We start from the raw sequence: 20,550 nt of genomic DNA, 5'->3' as shown, positions 1-20,550 counted from the left end.
TGTCTCCATGTCTTTGCACAAACTGGCCATAGGCTCAGGAACATCTTTACTTACTTTTCCTCTGAATAACACCTCCTCATCCTTTGATTTAATTTAGTTCCTAATCAAACTTTAATAGCCTCCCTAATTCCTAGGGCTCAGTTGAGTAGTATCTCATTTCTTTCTTTCTTTCTTCCTTCCTTTTTTTTAAATCCTCACCCAAGGATATTTTTGCATTAATTTTCAGATAGAGCTGGAGGGAGAGAGGAGGGAAGAGAGAGAGAGAGAAACATCGATGTGAGAGACACATAGACTGGTTGCCACCCACACGACCCTAACCGGGGCCAGGGACAAACTGCAACTGAAGCATGTGCTCTTAGTGGCAACTGAACCCAGGACTCTCTGGTCCGCAGGCCGATGCTCTAACCACTGAGCCAAGCCAGTCAGGGTGAGTACCCCATTTCTTGACCCTTTCATTCCCACATGCCCCCACAGCATTCCTGTGCACTATTCTATTACAGGGCATCTTGGAGTGTGGGGCCTCTTACTGAGACATGCACTTATTAAAAATGCAGATTCTTGGCAATACCCAGGACCACTGAATGCGTACTCCTGAGAGTGGGGCCCAAGACCTGAATGTAGGAGGCCCAGCTTCTCCCCACTGGTTCTGATGCACAGGAGAGAAGGGAGTGGTGAGAACTGCTGTTCTGTTCCGTTCCCTATCTTGGCCCCTATGACTGGTTCCAGGAGAGAGGAGTGTGGCCTCACAGAGCAGTCTGTGGCTAAGTTTAATTACCACCTATCACTTTGCTGGGAGATGAGAGCATCAAGTTACTCATATTTAATAGGTTTACAACTGTACCTTTATAAAAAGGAGCAGTACTTATTTTTTATTTGATTTTAAGTGCTTTATTGAGCTACAATTTTGCATACCATAATATTCACCCATTTTACATGCACAATTTAGTAATTATTCATATATATACAGCATTGTGCAACTACCACCACAATTCTATTTTAAATCATTTCCATCACTTCAGATAGAAACTTTGTGCCCATTTACAGTCACTTCCCATTCCTGTCCCAAGCCCTAGGCAACCACTAATTTATTTTCTGTCTCTACAAATCTGCTTTTTCTAGATATTCATATAAATGTAATTATAGGAAACATGGTCTTCTGGCTCTGACTCTTTCACATAGCATAGTGTTTGGGAGGTTCATTTATGTTGTAGCATGTACCACTACTTCATTCCTCTTCATTGGCAAGTAATATTCCATTGAATGGACATACCACATTTTTATCTATTTATCGACTGATGGAAATTTAGGTTGTTGCTTTTTTTTTTTTTTTTTTGCTATTATAAATGATGCTGCTATAAACATTTGTATATAAGTTATTGTGTGTGTGAACATATGTTTGTGTGTCTCTTGAGTAGATAACTACAGGTGGAATGACTGGGTCATATGGCAAATATACGCTTAACTTTTAAAGAAACGTCCAAACTGTTTTCCACAGCAGACACACCATTCCTACTAGCAATATAGAAAGGTCCCAATTTGCCTTTAGCCTCACTGGCACTTGTTATTATCTGTCTGTTTGGTTGTAGCCATCCTACTGGGTGTGAAGTGATATTTTATGGTTTTGATTTGTATTTCACTTTCACTAATGACTATTTGTGTTGAGTATCTTTATGTGTACTTTTGACTATTTGCATATCTCCCTTGGGAAAATGTCTATACAAATAATTTGCCCATTTTTATTTTTTATTATATTTTATTTTTTTGTGTGGTACGTGCCCCTAGCAGGAACCAAACCCGTGTCTCTCTGGTCCACAGACTGACGCTTAACCGCTTAGCCAACAGGGCTGAGCCAAACTGGCCAGGGCAATTTGCCCATTTTTAAATTGGAGTGTTTATCTTCTTATTATTGAGTTTAAGAGTTCCTTATATATTCTGGATACAAGGAGAGTGATACATTTATTTATGGAGGGACAAAAGGTCCATTAAAACCCTGCCCAGGCTGTGGTAGCCTAGCCAGCCAAGTCTCTGTGGCTTTTTAAAATTTGAATCCTCACTCGAAGACATTTTCACTGATTTTTAATGAGAGGGGAAGGGAGAGAGAGAGAATCATCCATGTGAAGGAGAAACATTGATCAGTTGCCTCCTAAATGCGCCCAACCGGAGATCCAGCCCACACCTAGGTATGTGCCCTGACTGGGAATCGAACCCACAACCTTTCAGTGTACAGGATGATGCTCCAACTGAACATCGTGGGCCCCTTGGCTCTTCTTTTTTCAGTACCAGGATGTGGCCCTTAGAGAACTCCAGAAGCACCCCTGTGACCTCTACCTCCTCGGTGTCCTAAACAACAGCAGAAGAGTAGTCTGGGGACACAGGAAAAGCTTCTCCAACATCACTGGAGCCTAGAAAGGGTCGTGGTGGGGTTTGAGGAGGGAGCTGCTTTTTCGTGAACAGTCCTTACCTCACATTTAGCAAAAGGATTTCCCACTTCAGGATAGGGGAGTGGAATAGGGGTCTGTCCTGGTCCCTCTCAGCCTTCAGCATCTATGATTTTATGGTTCTGTCCTTACCGGGTCCCACCACCCCAAGTCAAGGCACAGAGCCAGCCTTCAAGGTAGACAGATTTACCCAGGGTCTCAGTTCCACCGGGCTCCTTCCTGCTGAAAGTACCCAGTGCCCTGCAGCCTGGTGTCCTAGAGTGCTGGCCTGTCCCCAACAGCCACACTGTCCTCTCTTCAAGGAGACGGTGGTGCCTTGAGGACCGGCTCTGTGTCTCCTCCACCTGTGTAGTCCCAGCAGCCAACACAGAACACAGCTCAAGCATCCGCATCTGATTTCCTTAGGTCAAGTGAATGAAGAAGGCATGAGTTCGTGTTTTGGAAGTGAGAAGCTGAGAATGAGACAGGTTAAGTAACCTACTCAGTCACGTGGGTTGTCAATTAAGGGGCAGGGTCTCAAAGTTCTTTGATGCCAAAAAATGCTTTGCCCACTACTTCAAGTTATAAGCCCTAGCCTCACATCGTCAGAGATTTCAGCCTCAAGGAGAAATATTTATGTTACAAGACTGATCGGGGTGGTTCTAAGGTGTGGACCACCAGAGTGCAGAAGGCAAATGGAATGGGGAGGTAATTTCTATCTGTGGTTGTTTATTTTACCTTCAGGGGTGGGGAGCATCCAGCCTGTGGGCCAGATAAGGCCCAAGAAATCAATACCAGCTAACATCGCAGCCTCACCAAATTCTCCTGATCAAATATAGCAGGCTAATTTTGAAGTTGATAATTTTGTGTGGCCCGAGAATGATGTGTTATAAATATCCAAATGGCCCCTGGCAGAAAAAAGGTTCCCCACCCCTTTCTGGATTTGATGACGATGACAGGAAGTTAATAGCTCAAGGGAAGTTACCGCTGATTTGTGGCACCCTGGGTGACCTCTCAGAGAAGCGGGGGTTTGGAAAATGGGTGCAGCGCTGCCCAGAAGGACCCTGAGGCGGTGCAAACCACAGGACTGCGGCGCAGAGGAGATTGGCAGGCATCCGTGGGAGGGGGCGGGGCGTCTCCGAGGCTGGATCTCAGGAGCCTGGTGAGGTAGAGAGAGCTGGGGTGAGGTCCTTTTGAAAATCCAGCTGAGAAGTTTGCCTTTTTTTCTGCAGTGGGACATTATTAGAGGCTTTAGAGGAATTAGTTGGTGGATCAAGATCTCATATATGTTTGCTCCGGTTTTGTGAAAAATGTATAGTGTTCTTTTCCTGTGTAATCCTCAGATCTCTTATATTCTGATCACATTGTTTCAACATTCAGTGACTCCTGGAATGTCTGAAAATAGTGGCTTTTTTTTTTTTTCTGTTTGGTGAGAAGCTGGCTCCAGAAATGCTCCGTGGGAGAGTAAGCGAAAGATATGAAGGCGGGCACCTTGGCAACATGAATGTACCTCTTAGTGAAACAACTCCTTGGCTTGACTGAGCGGGTTCTGCTTCCAGCCCCCTCCCACTACAGCTGGGCAGGAAATGTATTTAATCACTCCTGATTTTCTAGATATGAGCACTGTGCTTAGCAGATCGTAGGGACTAGCCGAATGAATGAAACAAGTCTATTCAGTGAGCCAGTCACAGAATGAATGAATAAATACCATGGTTTGTTTTTCTATGCATACTATTACTCCAATTAGTAATTGTGAATCAAAAGATCACTTCCCCTCAGTGATTTGTAGCTTCCTGAGAAAAGAAGAAGGTAATTAATGTAGTTATGGTGAAGAGAATTTAATAATCTAGGACAGTCTAGTTTGATGGTAGATTAACAAGCATTTTTAAAATTGGGTAAGCAATACAGAAAGTCACCTATTGTGACTTTATTGTTTGCGGAGAGCTCACCTATCAGCTAACTGCCCAGCCTCACCAGGAGAAAAGGTTTGAAAGTCTTCAATTTCCTGTCGCCTCAAGTCTATTTTCCAGTTCATCTTCAGCTCATGATCTTTGGAATCCACTGGGCCTGGGTCTCCTTTACCGAATCAGAAGAGAAACTCTCACCGCAATTATTCCTGCTCCTTTGGCCTAACAAGGAGAGCTTTGAACTAGCAACCAGGCACCTGGAAGGTTCAGCCCTTTTCTTAACATGAAAAAGTTACCAAAGTACCCTCCTGCCTTACTTGCTCTGAGGAATTTACAAACCTCTTTGGGCAACATGTTGTTTTTAAAATTTTGAAAAAAGAAGGAGCCATGGAAAAGCCTCGGGCCCACATTAGAGGGAGCAGGTGTGCACTTTTAAATCACATGAGGAAGCCACTGGGGTTTCAAATGGGAAAAACTAATCTCAGATCTTCTTTTACATGGAAATTTCTCCTATGAAAATCTGGCCTTCCCCCTGATCTGAGATTATGTCAGGATGTGGGCAGGCGAGGGAACGGTAGTGAGTGGTAGCCAATTAATTAGTCAATCAGAAAGTATTTATAGACTTCTCCATGCACATGGCAGCATGCAGGCTCGGTGGGAGTTACAAAGAGCATCAGCCCATGAAAAGCTCAGACTAATCTCTGTGGGAGGCAAGGTGTACATGTGCTAGCAGAAAGGATAGCATGAGGTAGTGTTTTAATTGGGCAGCATGTCTTATAGACACCAAGAATGTTACACAGACACACAGGCTGTTATTCTGGGATTATCACCATTTATTCTGGGCCATGGGGTGTCGATTTTCAAAGCCACTATGAAAGCTGCTTTTTATAACTGGTTAGGCTGAGCAGTTAGGGCCTTAGTTAGACCCCTTATCACTGAGCATACGATGGTTTGGGTGAAAAATATGAGGGATGAAGGAGTGTTATTTTCCAAAAATGATTCCATAGAGGTTATGCTTGTGTCCTTCTCAGAGGACTACTCAAAAGCCAAAGAGTCATTATAAAAAATGTTTAGGGGGAAAATATGTGACTAAAAATCATCTAATTACATAGCAAAATTTTTATTTTATAGTAACCATTACACATAGGTTTGAGGAAACCTATTGTAGAGAAATGAAATGTTGAAAATAATAATAATGAGGATACTGACCTAAGATTTTCAGCGAGTCATTTTCCAGGGCCAGATCTTCTAGATGGTTGCTGGAATGTTTCAAGTCCACAGAGACTTGATGTAGCGGTCCGTAGATGTAACTATTCCGAAGAAAAGCAAGAAAGATGGATGTCTTCGTAACAGTAGCTAGCAGGTTTATCACTGACCATGTGCCAGACCTATGTCTTCAGACCATACTTCTAGCATCTCTATGTGTAGGTAGTAACTAAAACAAAGCAAACTTAGGCTCTCTCCCCAAAGTCTCCCAGCTAGTGATTCCAAAACCTCTGTACCACCCTAGTTAAAAATGGGCAGAACAACTGAGATCCTATACAATGTTTGAAGGTGTGGGGGACTCTCCTTTTCTGGAAACTGCTATGAGAAGGATAGAAATGTGCTCTCTCTCTCTTAGTGCTTTAAGCGTAGTCATGGTACATTGGTATAACATTGGCCATTAAACACAACATTGGGCAGTGTTAGGAACCAAGTATCTGTACTTTGAGGGGGGGTTCTATAAAATGACCAATGAAGCAAAAAATGTTTTTAAATTATAATAGCTAGCTATCTTTTCTCCTGGGATAAGGTTTTCAGCCCACTTTATTATTCCAAGACACCTCTGAGAATACTTATTGGCTATATTCTTGTTAAAGTATATGAAATTTTTGTAAATGTATGAAATTTCTGTGAGAAATGTTTAAATTGTTTAGATATTTCAAACGCAAATATTTTATTTAAAAAAAAATCACACATACACAAAAACCAAAACTTTGGTTTATAAACTCTCCCAAAGACATACAATATGCAATGCCCATTTTCCTACTTTTCTACACCTCTTGAAAATCATTTATAGGGAGAATATTTAATCAACAACAAAGCATGTCATCATGAAAGTTCCAAACACTGGGTACAAAGAGAAGATCCCAAAAACTCCAGAGAGGAAAACAGGTTACATCCAAAGGACGAAGAATCACAGTGGCTTCGACTTCTCTGCAGCAACCTAGGGAGCTAGAAGACACTGGAGCAATGCCTTTAAAATTCAGAGGAAAATTTCCAGCCTGGAATTCTATGCTCAGCCAGACCACCAATCAAGTATGAGAGCAAAATAAAGATATTTTCAGGCTTGCAAGATCTCAAACGTACATGACCTTTCATGTACGTTTATTCAGGAGACAGTGCTCTTTCCAATTAAGGAAGTACACCCAGAAAAAAGAGAATATAGAGTCCAGAAAACTGGTAATAGTGCATAAGGGGGCAGGGAGAGAAATCCCTAGAATGATGATTTATTTCTCTGTTCACCTTCGGAAAAGGGGAAGGCAGATCCCAGGTTGCAGATGTGCAGCAGGTCTATGGGACAATCATGCAGTTGGAGTAATTCTCCAGAAGACATAGCTCTCAGAAGAAAGCTAAGAATTCCAGATATGTTTGGTCCCACTGAAATGGGACTCTCGCAATGGAGGGAAGAGTTTGGAGACGATTAATATTTAAGTGTGTAGAAAACTGTGAAACTATAGCTCAGTGAGCATCGACCCCTGCACCAAGAGGTTGCCAGTTCAATTCCCAGTCAGGGCACATGCCCAGATTGTGGGCCAAATACCCAGTGAGGGCCATGCAGGAGACGGCCAGTCGATGTTCTCACTCATCAATATTTCTGTCTCTCTCTCCCTCTCCCTTCCTCTCTCTAAAATCAATAAAGAAAAATCATTTTTAAAAACAGGAAACCAAGAAGTTGAAAAAATGGCTTTAGGAAAACAAGTTGTGCAAAAAATGAAAAATCATCTTAGTGCACGTCATGATTCAACTGTGACTAGTCATTCTTGTGTAAGCACTGATCCTTGGTCACACAAAAACTGGGATATAAGACTGTTGGGAGGATGGGATGAAAAGAAATAGGCGTGTGTGTGTGTGTGTGTGTGTGTGTGTGTGTGTGTGTGTGTGCTGATGGGGAGATGGAGCAAGAAAAAGGGAAACCTTCTTTTTGGTGGGAACTCAATGGATAATGCCTGGAAGTGAAGAAAACAAACAAGACCTAGAGCCATGTACATATTATTTAGAGATAAGGAGGCAATTACTAAAGTAAACAGCTAAAATAATTGCAAATGGTTGACTCTCAGGACAAAGAAGAGAAGGGAGTTTTGGGGGACTGTCCTGTTTTGTCCTAAGTGTTGTAGAACTGTTAACTCTACATCTCTGTTTGGCTTTGATAAAAATAAAAATTAAACTGTAAAAAAGGGATAGTGAGGGGGAAATGCAAATAAGAAAAAACGACAAACAAGGATAAGATGCTCCCATTATAGAGCAACTCGAAAGAGAATATTAAAAAAAAAAAAAGAATTAAGATTAACCTTAAGTATCATTTCCTAAAAGATTAAAAAGAGAAAGTTGTGAAATTTTATATTCCTCCACCTTTTTCTTTTCACCCATCCTGACACTAGTCAAATATTGCTGTTTATCCTCTATAACATGTCGGTTACAGGGGACCTCAGCTCAGGGTGGGCTTCTACTTGAGCAGAAAATCTGAGCGGCAGCACGGAACCCAGTCTCTTGATTCTCCTGCTGGGTATCTGGCTTCTCTTTGCATCTCATCTGAGTCTTAGAACATCTTATGTCCACCAAGTTGCCATTCTTCCCTTCTCCACTGGCTTCCTGATCCACATCACTCTGCCCACCTGACCCTGACTCATTCCCTCGCCTGGTCTAGCTGTCTGCATTTGCTTCGACTGCCCTATGCATCTCTTCAATGTAATTCTTGATTCCTGCCTCCCACCTCCTTCGCAAAACCCGGCTAGACCCATTCTGAAAAGCCAAGGCGAATGGAATTGTTCGGGAAGAATCTGGGTAATCTGCGGCTCTGCTCTTTCTTCATTCTTGAGAGCCAGGCTGGCAGCTAAAAGTGCATGTGGGGAGACGTGTGTGCGTGTGTGTGTGTGTGTGTGTGTGTTGGAAAAAGAGGGCACCGTCACCTTGGACCCTGTTATTTTCCCTGGGAATACTAACATGTATATATTTGATATCCTGGCATATTCTTTCTTTTATTTGTTCTCCCATTTCTCCTAGAAACTGTTCTAAACTTTTAAACCTGGAGGCATCTCTCCAGCTTCTGTGCGTGAACTGTGTTTTGACCTCTGATGAGGCGGTGGCAAGACTTCAGTTCATGGTGACTTGACATGAAGTGACATCTGACTCCCGTTTGGCCTGCATTCCACACCAGTCCGCCCGGCCCTGCCGTGTATGGGCTAACTGCTGTTGTCTTTCAACATATGAAGCACTCTTAGATAGTGTGCGGTGTGGGTCTTGTCTGGGAGGCTGATTCAGCCACAGCCGGGGCAGCACTCCGTGTGAAATGTAACAGGCCTTCCTCAAACAACTCTTCGGCTGCTGGAGGCGCTTGGTGCTTTTCTGGTGGGGGATAGAAAGCACACACTTTTTTTCCGGGCTGGGCTTGGTCGACGGTGGTAACAACGTTTGGCAAGTTGAGTAACAAGAAACATAGATAACTGTGAACAGATGGGCAACTATTAAAAGATTAGAGGGGCTTTTATCCTCTCTCAAATGGCCTTCCTCCACCTACAGGATACCCAGTTCCCTCACAAGCTTACGTAATGGATTCAATTAATTTTCTTCTTTTTTTTCTCTCTCTCTTCACTTGCGATGGAAGCAAAAGCTCTGACGTTAAGAGGAAAAGAATAGATGAGAAACTTCTAATTTTGAATCCCCTTGGGATTAGATGCTGATTTCAGCCGTGCAGAGAACACTGCCCCATATTTTGAAAGAGTAGCTGCTGGCAGTTTTAGAAGAGATGACTTTCCACAATAGACAGTGAGCTTTCCGCATCCGTATCTGATGACCAGCTGACATTTCGATGCAGAATCACCAAGCTGTCCATGTGTTTTCATCAGTATAACCTTGCTTTTTAGTAAAGGCAGCGGCAAGGCGTCGTTACATTTAAGTTCAAAACTAACAGACTACATCATACAACAGAGAAGCGCCTTAGCCGGTTCCCAGCAGAGAGAGAAAATAGTCGCCGTGTCAGAGCCAAGCGGTCTCCCCGCGCTCCGGGCCGCGTTGCCGCTGATGTGGGCACGTGGCTGTCCTCTGTGGCTCAGAATGATGCTTGGAAAGTTCCTAACAGCAAGGAGCACAGACTGTGACGAGGCCTGTGTACCTTACTCTGGGGAGCAGCCTGATTGTTGCCAAGGGTTGGAGTCACGGTACCTACCAGCTGATCTCACGAGTCTGCTCAGACGAGCTTGGGTTCCATACCTCAGGGGTCACCTAAATAACATTCCATTCCAGAGCCAGTGGTTTGAAGGTACGCATCTTGTGTACCCTCAGGGTAGCTGTCTAAGATCTGTTTGGAAGCTGGAAGGATGGATAGATGCCTCACTTTCACCCCCTATTCCTTAGGCAGCTTCAAAGCCTGTTTATATCAGCCAAGAGGTTTGGGTAACTGAAGACCGCTGTCTCCAAAAACCACCCCACCTAAAACTGAAATCTGTCTAAAATAACCAACATCCAAGGGAAATAACCACCTTTAATATTTTAAATTAAAATCCCCACCATTCAGAATAATTGCAACTTAAAATAACTTAGCAGGAGAGCACTGAAACAAACTGATAGTAAGGAGAAGACCTTTGGCTCTGGAGGTGACGGCCTCTGTCCGCCTCCTAAGCGATGCCGTTCGGACTCATAGCTCTCCTGCGCTGGGCTGTTTGGTGTAGGGCAATTATGTAAACAAGTGTTATCAGTGGTTTAGTGTCCCTTGAAGAATTATACTTTAAGAGAAAGAATTATTGGAAATGATTAAAATATGCTCCCACCATTTAGCAATAAGAGTTGGAAATATTAGCCCTGGCTGGTGTGTCCAGTGGTTAATGTCGGCCTACAGATGGAAGGGTCTCAGGTTTGATTCCCAGTCAAGGTCACCTAATTGGGTTGCAGGTTCGATTCCTGGCACCGGATGGGGCGCATATGGGAGGCAACCGATCAATGTGTGTCTCTGACATCAATATTGCTCTCTCCCTCCCTCCCTCCCTTCCACTTCCTCTAAAAAAATAAATGGAAAAAATATCCTCAGGTGAGAATGAACAAAATAAAAAGAGTTGGGCCCGGCCAGTGTGGCTCAATGGTCAAGGCACATGCCTGGATTGCTGGCTCAGTCCCCAGTAGGGGGCGTGCAGGAGGCAGCCAATCAATGTTTCTCACTCAGATGGATGTTTCTATTGCTCTCTCCCTTCTTTTCTCTCTAAAAAAAAATCTATAAATAAAAATAAAAAGAGTTGACAATATTAATTGTAAGATATGTATTCCTGGGCTTTTAAGTAAGTGCTAGACATAGATTGTATCATAGCTCAGAGGAGAACCCAAGGAAACACCTGATAATGATATAAAGAGAGTAGATGTTTGTGTATTGCATATGGGGCTTGTAAAAGTCATTAGATTGAACAAAAACAAACTCAATAAAATTTGTGGGGGGTTTTGTTCCAAGTTTTATGTTCTTTTGCATTTCACATATTTTCCTGACATGTAGAAATATTCTCTAGGTAATTAAAGCCCTTTCCAGCAATCTTTATTTTCCTTCTTGCCTCTGTTAAATTTGACGGTGTCGGCTTGCTGACCCTGCCCGCTCACATGGCCTCCGTTCCTTCCTGTGTTCTTCTAGAATGGAGGAGATGCAGGCCCTGGTGGAGAGGCTGGAACGAGCCGTCGGCCGGCTGGAGCTGCTGTCTGCCGTGTCACACCGGCCCCCCGGGAACTGTGGGGAGATCAACGGTGTCGACGGAGGTAGGGCCACAGGCTTGGTCTCTACGTGGGTCACTTGCTTCTGTCCGCATCGCTTAGCTCTCAAGCAATATTTCCATCTACTTTCTTCAGCTTCCCTACCTCTTTCTTTATACTGACTGTGACATTAACCAGGTGCAAGCGATCCCCGAAAAAAAGAAAGGATAAAACGTTTTAACGCACAAACCACAAAAATTACTAGCACCGCTGCCTATTAAGTTCATGATCCATGTGCCAAATACCATTATTCTTTCGTTTTAGTGTTTATACTGCTGTTCCACGCTCAGTGACTCAATGCATTATCTGAGTATTTATCAAAAAGAAACTAATGTTCTCAGAATGTGAACTGGAAGGAATGATTCTTCTGTAGATTTTAATTTTAAAGAGAACAAGTCATTACGTTTAACAACTGCAGTTTTAAAGGAAGCAAACCTGATATAAATCCAAATATGACTTTCTTGTTACATGAGCACGTCGTGTTGTTTTACCTGTGTCTATTCCTAACCAAATATGCTTTCTAAATTTCATGCTAACACCACTTTAGAAATTATGTGTGCAAACATAAAATACTTAACTATTTCTTTAACATGATGTAACACCCTGTATGGCAAATTAAGTTATCTACGGTAATTTTTCCAATTTCTTCTTGCCTAAGATGGTAGATTTAGCAAATAAAAATACAAGACAGCCAGCCCTGGCTGGTATGGCTCAGTGTTAGCATGTTGGCCCATACACCAAAGGATCCTGGATTTGATTCCAAGTCAAGGGCACATACCTGGGTTGCAGGGTTGATCCCCAACCCCAGTTGGGTGAGGATTAACAACAACAACAAAACAAACAAACAAGACACCCAGTTAAATTAGAATTCTGGATAAGCTGCGCTTTTTTTGGTATAAGTGTGTTCCAAATACTGCACAGGATATGCTGCATGGTACACACTTATGCTAAAAACCTATTCATTGTTTATTTGAAATTCAAATATGACTGAGCTATCTTTGTTTAATCTAGCAACTCTGTTCTTATCTCACATAAGGTTCCTCCTTATCTGACCCATTTTGAATCCTGTCAGGCTTTGGGGGGCTGAGAAAAGAGTTGTGGAAGAGGGGGTTTCAGACAGCTTTCACCAGGCAGGATCCACACTGGTGCTTCTAGAATTTCAGGCGTATTTGGAGCTGCGTCTTGTATTACATGCCCTGGGACAAAAATCACTGCGTGAGCACCAATGCACAGGCTGGTTCTTTTCCCCCTGATCATAATGAAAATTAAAATGCTCTGAACGAATTGAAAGGGGGTGTTAAGCCTGTTTTTGTTAACCATCCAGTTGCTCTATGAGATTTAGTCAACCTTATTTGTAAGAAAATATTTTTATGTTCTCGTCAGTAACTTTGTGTCCCTATTACTTTGGCCTCTGGTGAACAAAAGAAGTTTCTCTAAGATTGCCAAACACAAATATAAAGCCGGTGAATGCATAAAATAAAGTTAAATCCAATTCCCAAGAGATTGTGTAGTGTTGTTGAGTAAAGGGGGAAAAAAACCTTCATAATTTAAACTTTGTTTACTCAAAGAGCTACTAGACTGTACTTTTTTTCTTTATAAAATATATATATATATATAATGGGGCCCTGGCTGGGTGGCTCAGTTGGTTAGAGCATCATCCCATGCACCAGAAGGTGGTGTGATTAATTCCTGGTCAGGGCACTTACCTAGGTTGTGGGTTCAATCCCTGGTTGATGCTTGTATGGGAGGCAACCAATCAAGGTCTCTCTCTCCCTTCCTTTCTCTAAAAGTCAATGAAAACATATCCTTGGCTGAGGATTTTTTTTAAATTCTGAGAAAATTAATAAGCTAAGCAAAATTGAGGTATATAATTAAATTATTTAAGTACTTAAGCAAATATTTTCTCATATAGCAAATAATTTCAGACCAGTTATTAAAGTCAGGTCTTTTAAAGCAATTTATTATCCTACTTGAATGCAGTAGGGTACTTAGCAAGTAGGATAGTTAGTAAAATGTCTGAATGATATCCATCCTTAAGACCTTTTCCTTATCCTAAACATCACTTCCATTTCTTCTTAATTAGTCAGCGTTGGGAATTTTCTAAATTCTATTTTGAAAAAATCCTTAACCATAACCTCTCACCCTAAATATAAACATCATCATTACAATGACGCTATAGTGTTAAGTTTAAAAATTATTTTTTATTTCAAAAGAAACGTTTAGAAGGAATCCAGTCCATTATAAATCCATCTATGCACAGATCAAAGAAATGCCTTGTTATGACACTGGTGTTATGATGTGTTTTGATATGTTTTATTTTATCCCTGACAATCAGGTAAGTTTGGCTTAAGAGTGGAAGAAATATTTTTGTTTGCCTGCCAAGTGACAAGCACCATGGTAGGTGCTAGGAAATCTAAGATGAATTATATACACGGTCCTAATCCTCTAGAATCTCTGGTCTCAGTGCAATGCTATCCAGGGCCACAAATACTTTGATTGAGGGATGCTTAAAGGATGCAGGCTGGGGAGAAAGAGGTCACTGGAGGCTGCCTGGAGGAGGTGTGAGCAGAGTTGAGTGATGAAAGGCAATAGGAAAATATTCCCTTTTATCATTATACCTTCTCCACGTAGAGGCCTTTATTACATTTCTAAAACTTTCTACTACTTTAAGTATTCCACAGACACCTACCTCTCAGGCCTCTCTCCTAGCAGCAAACAGGTTTGTCTATTTCCAAATGGATCCATAAGGAATCTTTGGGCTTGCACCCCTTTTACGTTCTGGAACTTGGCACATACTGCATTTTGAGCTTTAAGATAACTCAGCTTCAGCAGCCTGCTTAGTGAGAAGTCAGATGGGTGCAGAGAGCTGTGAGCAACTGTTTCCATCACCCCTTGGGCCTGTGGAAATGGGCACCCGGGAAAAGGAAGGAGACCTCTATTTTACAGCTTGCCTATTTCTGTCCAATAGGAGAAAGGCAACCCTAGCTTTTGTTTTGGAGGTTAGCAGCCTGTAGTGCTGAGTTTCTCAATGTTATCTTTCTCAGTGTGGGGGATCTGAAGTCCAGGACTTGGACAGACTTTTCCTGTGAACTAAAAGGCAGGGAGAGAAACTCAGAGCACACCAGCCTGAGCCCTTGTCACTTCAGCTTCTACATTTCTTTCCTGCCCTCCATCGCTACCTCTCGTCCCCCTGGAGCTGAAGAAGAGACAATGTGTGTGACCTCAGCTTTCCTTTTCCACTTGCCCACAGTCCATATTCACCTTTAATAGTCCTGGGTAACGCTGGTAACTGTTTGCAAAGCCGTGACGGCACCTGGTCTGGTCAGTCTGGAGGGAAGCACACTGGCCGAGGGTTAATGAGGCTTGGTTCTGGTTCTGGATCCGCCTTCTACTTGTCACACGGCTCTGCTCCAGTCGGGTGCTCCGTTTTCATCTCCGTTTCCTCATCAGAAAAACGATGGCGCTGCTTACCCCACAGGTTTGGGGGAGAATTACATGAACTTATGTAAGTGAAAGTCTTACTGAGGAGGATGAAAAATAGGAAAACAGCCCTGGCCGGTTTGGCTCAGTGGTTAGAGCGTCGGCCCTCAGACCAATGAGTTGCGGGTTTGATTCCGGTCAAGGGCACGTACCTCGGTTGTGGTTCATTCTGGCCCTGGTTGGGGTCATGTGGGGCCATCCAATCAGTGTGTCCCTTTTGCATTGATGTCTTTCTCTCTCTCTTCCTCTCTCCCTCCATCCCACTCTGTCTGAAGATACATGGGAAAATATCCTCAGGTGAGGATTTAAAAAAAATAAGAAGAAAACATTGTTTTCTTGAGCCATCGAGAATACTGATTGAAGGAATGAATGACATAGTGAAGAGAATGACAATGACATGAATGATATTAAACTTCCATATTAACTACAGCAAAGCTGCAGCAGCTTTTCATTAAACTACCATATGGGAATAACACCATATTCTTCTCCCAAAGGTATGGCACCCTCGGTGGAAGCCTTTGACAAACTGATGAACAGCACGGTGGCTGAGTTTTTAAAGAAGAGTAGGATCCTTGCTGGTGATGTGGAGACCCACGTGAGTACTTTCCTCTCTGGTCCTCCATGGAAAGATACCAAGATTAGCAAGGATGTGGAGTCACTGGGACCTTTGTGCACTGCTGGTGGGAATAGCAAAGGTGCCACCGTATGGAAGAGTATAACAAGTGCTCAAAAAAAATTAGAGATAACATTATTATACAATCCAGCAAGTTCCCTTCTGGATATATGCCCCATAGAATTAAAAGCAGGGTCTCAAAGAGATACTTATATACCTATGCTACAGCAGCATTATTCACGACAGCCAAAAGGTGAAGCACCCAAGTGTCTGTGGACAGATGAATGGGTAAGCAAAATGCGGTTTATACATACAAGGGAATTCTGACACATGCCACAACATGGATAAACCTTGAGGAGGTGATGCTAAGTGAAATTAGCCAGTCACAAAAGACAAGTATGTATGATTCCATTTATATGAGGTATCTAGAGTAGTCAAACTCATAGAAACAGAAAGTAGAAGGATACTTGCCAGGGGCAGGGGGAGGGAGAAATAGAAACTTTTTAAATGGGTATAGAGTTTTAGTTTTGCAATGCAGACTAACTTCAGAAAACATTCTGGAGATCTGTTGCACAGCAGTGTGAATTGAATATACTTAACACTACTGAACTGTACACGTAAAATGGTGAGGATGGTATATTTTCTGCCATGTGTATATTTTAATCATGATTTTAAAGAGTTCAGCTTGAGGAAAGCGAAGTTATAGAATTTGATCATCTCTGGGTTAGTAGAGCCCTTTAGTGATACCCAGGCCTGCTTTCCAGTTTTAGGCACTTTTTATACATTTTTAAATGTTTAGCATCCTCTCTGAGGCTAGTCATTATTTGCATGCATTTAGTGAAAGTCTAATGTAACAGCCAAACCAATTAAAAACCTACAAGTTTATCACCAGCTTCTTTTTCATTTGCCTTTGTTTCTCTCAGAGGATTGAATTCCAAATCCATCTGCTTTTAGTTTTCTCAGCAATGAGACAGTCCTGGCAAAACCATTTTCAGATTAGAGTCACATAAAATCTGATTCTTGAATAAAGTTGTGGTTTGAGTTAAAAAAACACACAAAAAACCACACACCTAAGAAGGGATTCTCGATTTGCTCCTGCCCCAATTAGACATTATGTGTGATACCCAACACTGGTCTTCCAGGGGATCAGGTGACTCGGCTCTTTCAGGGTTCCAGGGTGTAACTGGACGCATGCTTGTCTTATCACATTTGCCACGAATTTGTTCGACACATCTGAGAAAAATGAAGATGCTTCTCATGACCCCTATTTTTATTAAATATCCCTGTAGAAATACCTACTAGCTAAAGAGGGGAAGCTCTAACATACACAAGTTCTAGAAAAGTCTGTGTAATGAAACATGTTTGCTTCAAATATATCACAGAGCTCTGTAATTACTCTGGTCTGCTTTTTAGCTTAATATCTTTGTATACAGTAAGATGTTTCTTGTATTCTCAGGCATGATAGTACCTGAAAGCTAACATATGAAATGGAATATTACCCCAATACACTAAAAAATATTCTTGAGTGATTGACAAACATTTACTCTCTTGAACACAATCAGTATAATTATTGTATTGTTGTTGCTATTAATTAATGTTGATATTGTGCTTCTGAGGTACACAGTACATTATAATTCATATTAGTACTATCTCACAAAATTTTATATAGACTTTTTTACTAGAGAATAACAAGGCTTATAAATGAGTATATTTAATTTTTTATTTTTAAAAATACAATTTACTTACTAAGTCTCTTCAAATTGCACAGTAAACTGTTCCTTTAAATTCTTTCTAGAGCAAAGTTGAGTTACGAATAAAGTGTAGCTTGATTTATATTAACTTTTTTCCCCCACTCACTGGTCTGAAAACAGTGTGACCCAAATGAAGCAATATTCTGAATAATGAATACACAATGCTTATTAAAAATTAAGGAAAGAAGGTAGAATATAGAGAAGGGAGGGAGGAAGGAAGGAAGGAAGGAAAGGGAAAGAGAGAAGATAAAGAGAGAAAAACACTTGTTTTCTAAAAGTTTAGACTCGACTCTGAGCCTATAAGACAAAGAAAAGTGCAGGCTGCTATCATCCATCTGCCCATCACTTTAATACATTGAACAAGCCGTTCATTTTTCTCTTCTAGAACCATGTGTCGTTGGCGGTAAGCTTGCAGCTGCTGCTGCTCACATAAGCCACAAGTGGGGGTTGAACTTTGTTCCAAGAACACACCTGTTGCCTAGAGGAAAAAAACCCTCACATACCTGATTGTACAGTATGGAAATTTGAGAATGACACAAATGTGCATCATGTTAAATCCTACCCCTGTGCTTAAAAGCTATTTCACAGCTACTCGTAATGAATAAGGGCAGCCAAGCTATGATTTAACGTCTGTCTCGATGTGTTGGCTGCTGGTTGGGCTTAATTTACTAAATGCTCGATAGTCTATTGACAGAACAGACCACAAAAAAGGAGGAACTAATAGCTACAATTAGGAAGCTCTGCTGAACCGAAGAACATAACAGGTTTAGCAAAGATTAGATCTTTAAAGCCTTCTTGCATGCAACATAAACCAAAGGGCTTATTTGAATTACTCTTCAGCCCAGGATCACTGACTCAGCTTGCACCCCTTTTAAGAAAGAATAAACAATGCATAATTTTATAATAATTGTTTAAAGTAAACATAGCCCTCAATACCACAGGAAAGGGTTCTCTAGGAACTGAGCCTACGTAATATACCAAGCCCTTGGTCAGACATCATTTATCTTTAAATGAACAAATGTGTGATTTCCTTTATTTATTTATTGCAAGCTATCCTGTTGGTTTCACTGTATATGAAAGTAATCTCAGGTCTATTTCTAAATGATTTGAAAATCATGAAATAGCTGCAAACCGTATAGTTCTTTCTAACTCAAACCTCTTTTGGAGATTTATAGAATTTATGTTTGAAATGTTCCTAGAAGTCTGGAACATTTATTTACTATCTTTGGTTAAAATGGATAAGAAAGAACCAACTGAGAAGTATAACACACGTAAGCACAGTATGATTAAATCACAATGCACAGTTGAGCTCCATGACTTTATAAAGGATGAACCTTTTTAGACAATGATAGCTATACTTTTGATGGGTCACCATCACTATTCTAGATGTTCCTAGGCTGTGTCATTGATTTAAACCCTTTACAAAATATTTGTTCATTTTATACCATGCTGGCTAGGTAACCAGTGTAAAGAGTGGCAAAATAAGGACCGTCTTCCTCTAATGGGCACTGGCAGTTTGTACGTGGAATTTAGAACTGGCTCAGCTTTTTACGGCATGACCTTGAGCTAGTCCTTCCAAGGGACTAGCCTCACTTCCAAGGGCCTGTCGGCTCTCACAGCCCCTTTGAGTGACTCACCTGCTGTCTCAGCGTTAAAGCATGAGGGGCAGTTTGGTTTCCAGTTGACAAGATTGTGATAGGGACATCATCATTGTTAGAAGAAGCATCTCAAGCCCTGCAGGGGAAGCACCTCAGCTATCTGAACAGGCAGGCAAGCAGAAGGAAGCACGTCCGGAAACGGATCCACAGAACACTGCCCATCAAATAGCATCCTGCTTCCCTGCGCGTCGGAGAAAACCGGACTCCTTCATTTACAAAGACCCTGAGGCCGCCATGAGGCTGTCCTTTTTGGTCTTACAGGTTGTCACTTCTTTACATGGACCTTATTTCTGGAATAATTAATAACCTAATCTCAGAAATAAATAATACAAGAACGCACATTTGTTTTACTAATTCTATTTGTATTCTGCCTTTGAGTTTAGAAGACGTCTGTGGGTAATTGTACTCGTGTAAAAAGTGGCGATTTGCATTTCTGGTGCTTTATAATCTGGGTCTATGTAGGAACCTTCCTGCCTCCACCAAAAACAAAAAATAAAAAAAGATCAGAAGCACAATTTTGACTCAACAAACACCCATTCTACACAGGTCTCCCTCACTCTCCTGCTCACCTTCAACCAAGTTGGTCTTCCCATTAACTTATGGTTTCCTGCTAATTGTTTTCATATGAAAACATATGAAAATGTATTTTTATTATGACTATTTTTATTAGATGTAGATACCTTGGCAATCTCAAGACCAAGGGATCTGTATGTCTTTCACATTCTCTAAATGGCAGAGATCTAAAAAAATGACTTGAATAAAGAATTCTGCTTCTAGATTTGATACAGGCTTTAAATTAGGCGTCTCCTTTCTTACTGTCTTGGCCAGTTAATGATAGTCAGAATTATTAGAGATGAAATACCTTAGAACTCGTATATTGCATTATACAGCCCCTTTTATTTTTCTTTCTTTGCCTTCCTTCCACCCTTTTTCCCTTCCTTCTCTTCCCTCCCCCCTCATTCTCTTTTTCCCCTCCCTCCCTCCCTCCCTCCTTCCTTCCTTCCTTCCTTCCCTCCCTCCCTCCTTCCTTCCATGCTCCCTCCCTTCCTAGAGAGGTTAGGTGATGGAGCACCAAGTCTTGATGGCAGAGCCAGGAATCTTGCCTCCAGAGTATGATCCGTTGCATTGGGAGATGATTGGCTTTGATCTGCCAGGCAGCTGTGTCTCCCAACACCTTTGTCAGTAACTTCCCTAATGAGAAGCAAGTGGCACTTACGTACCACCTTCCACCTGCCCTGTTACTCTACAGTTGTTACCGTTCCCCTCACCCCATTTCCACAATATGAGGAAGGCTCATATTGACAGTTCGCTCAGGCACAGGGCTGAGGAGAGGGTGGAACATCACTGTAACTCCTGCCCTTCATCTGTCATCTCAAAGCAGTGCTGAGCGGGGCAACGGGGAGAACTCTGTCCTTCATGGGATTGACTGCTGCCTCATCACACCGGCCTTGTCTCAGCCTGAACGTGTTGCACCACCATGTTTGCAGAATTCAGAAACTTCACAGATATGTCAGCATCTGTTATCATGTCTTCCCAGTGTGTAAAATTTTTATGCTCAGCACCGAACACATAATTTGCTACTGAACATATGCTTTGAATCACAGTCCATCTCCGGCTAAGTCATTGGCCCTAGTTGGACATCCTTGCGACCACTATTTTGTTTGAGAATGTCGGTTTTTAGAGCATATGCTCCCTGTCTGTTTCATGGAGCATTCGGATTTCATAACACATGGTGAGCGG

The 20,550-nt window shown here is 41.9% G+C and overlaps 1 protein-coding gene across 2 annotated transcripts in view; it reads left to right on the top strand.

Annotated features, from left to right (window-relative positions):
* CAP2 (cyclase associated actin cytoskeleton regulatory protein 2) overlaps positions 1-20,550 on the top strand; it is a 145,623-nt gene that overhangs the window by 23,217 nt on the left and 101,856 nt on the right. For both annotated transcript variants that reach the window (XM_036255980.1, XM_036255979.1), the window contains exons 2-3: positions 11,193-11,314; positions 15,283-15,383. In XM_036255980.1, coding sequence (XP_036111873.1) covers positions 11,194-11,314; positions 15,283-15,383 — 222 coding nt within the window. In that variant the 5' untranslated portion in view covers position 11,193. The remainder of the gene's footprint in view (positions 1-11,192; positions 11,315-15,282; positions 15,384-20,550) is intronic.

This window comes from Molossus molossus, unplaced genomic scaffold, assembly GCF_014108415.1.
Source record: "Molossus molossus isolate mMolMol1 unplaced genomic scaffold, mMolMol1.p scaffold_m16_p_12, whole genome shotgun sequence".
Classification (NCBI taxonomy): Eukaryota; Metazoa; Chordata; class Mammalia; order Chiroptera; family Molossidae; genus Molossus; species Molossus molossus.
The sequence above is the reverse complement of the archived record's forward strand: the minus strand, read 5'-3'. Positions and strand labels throughout refer to the sequence as shown.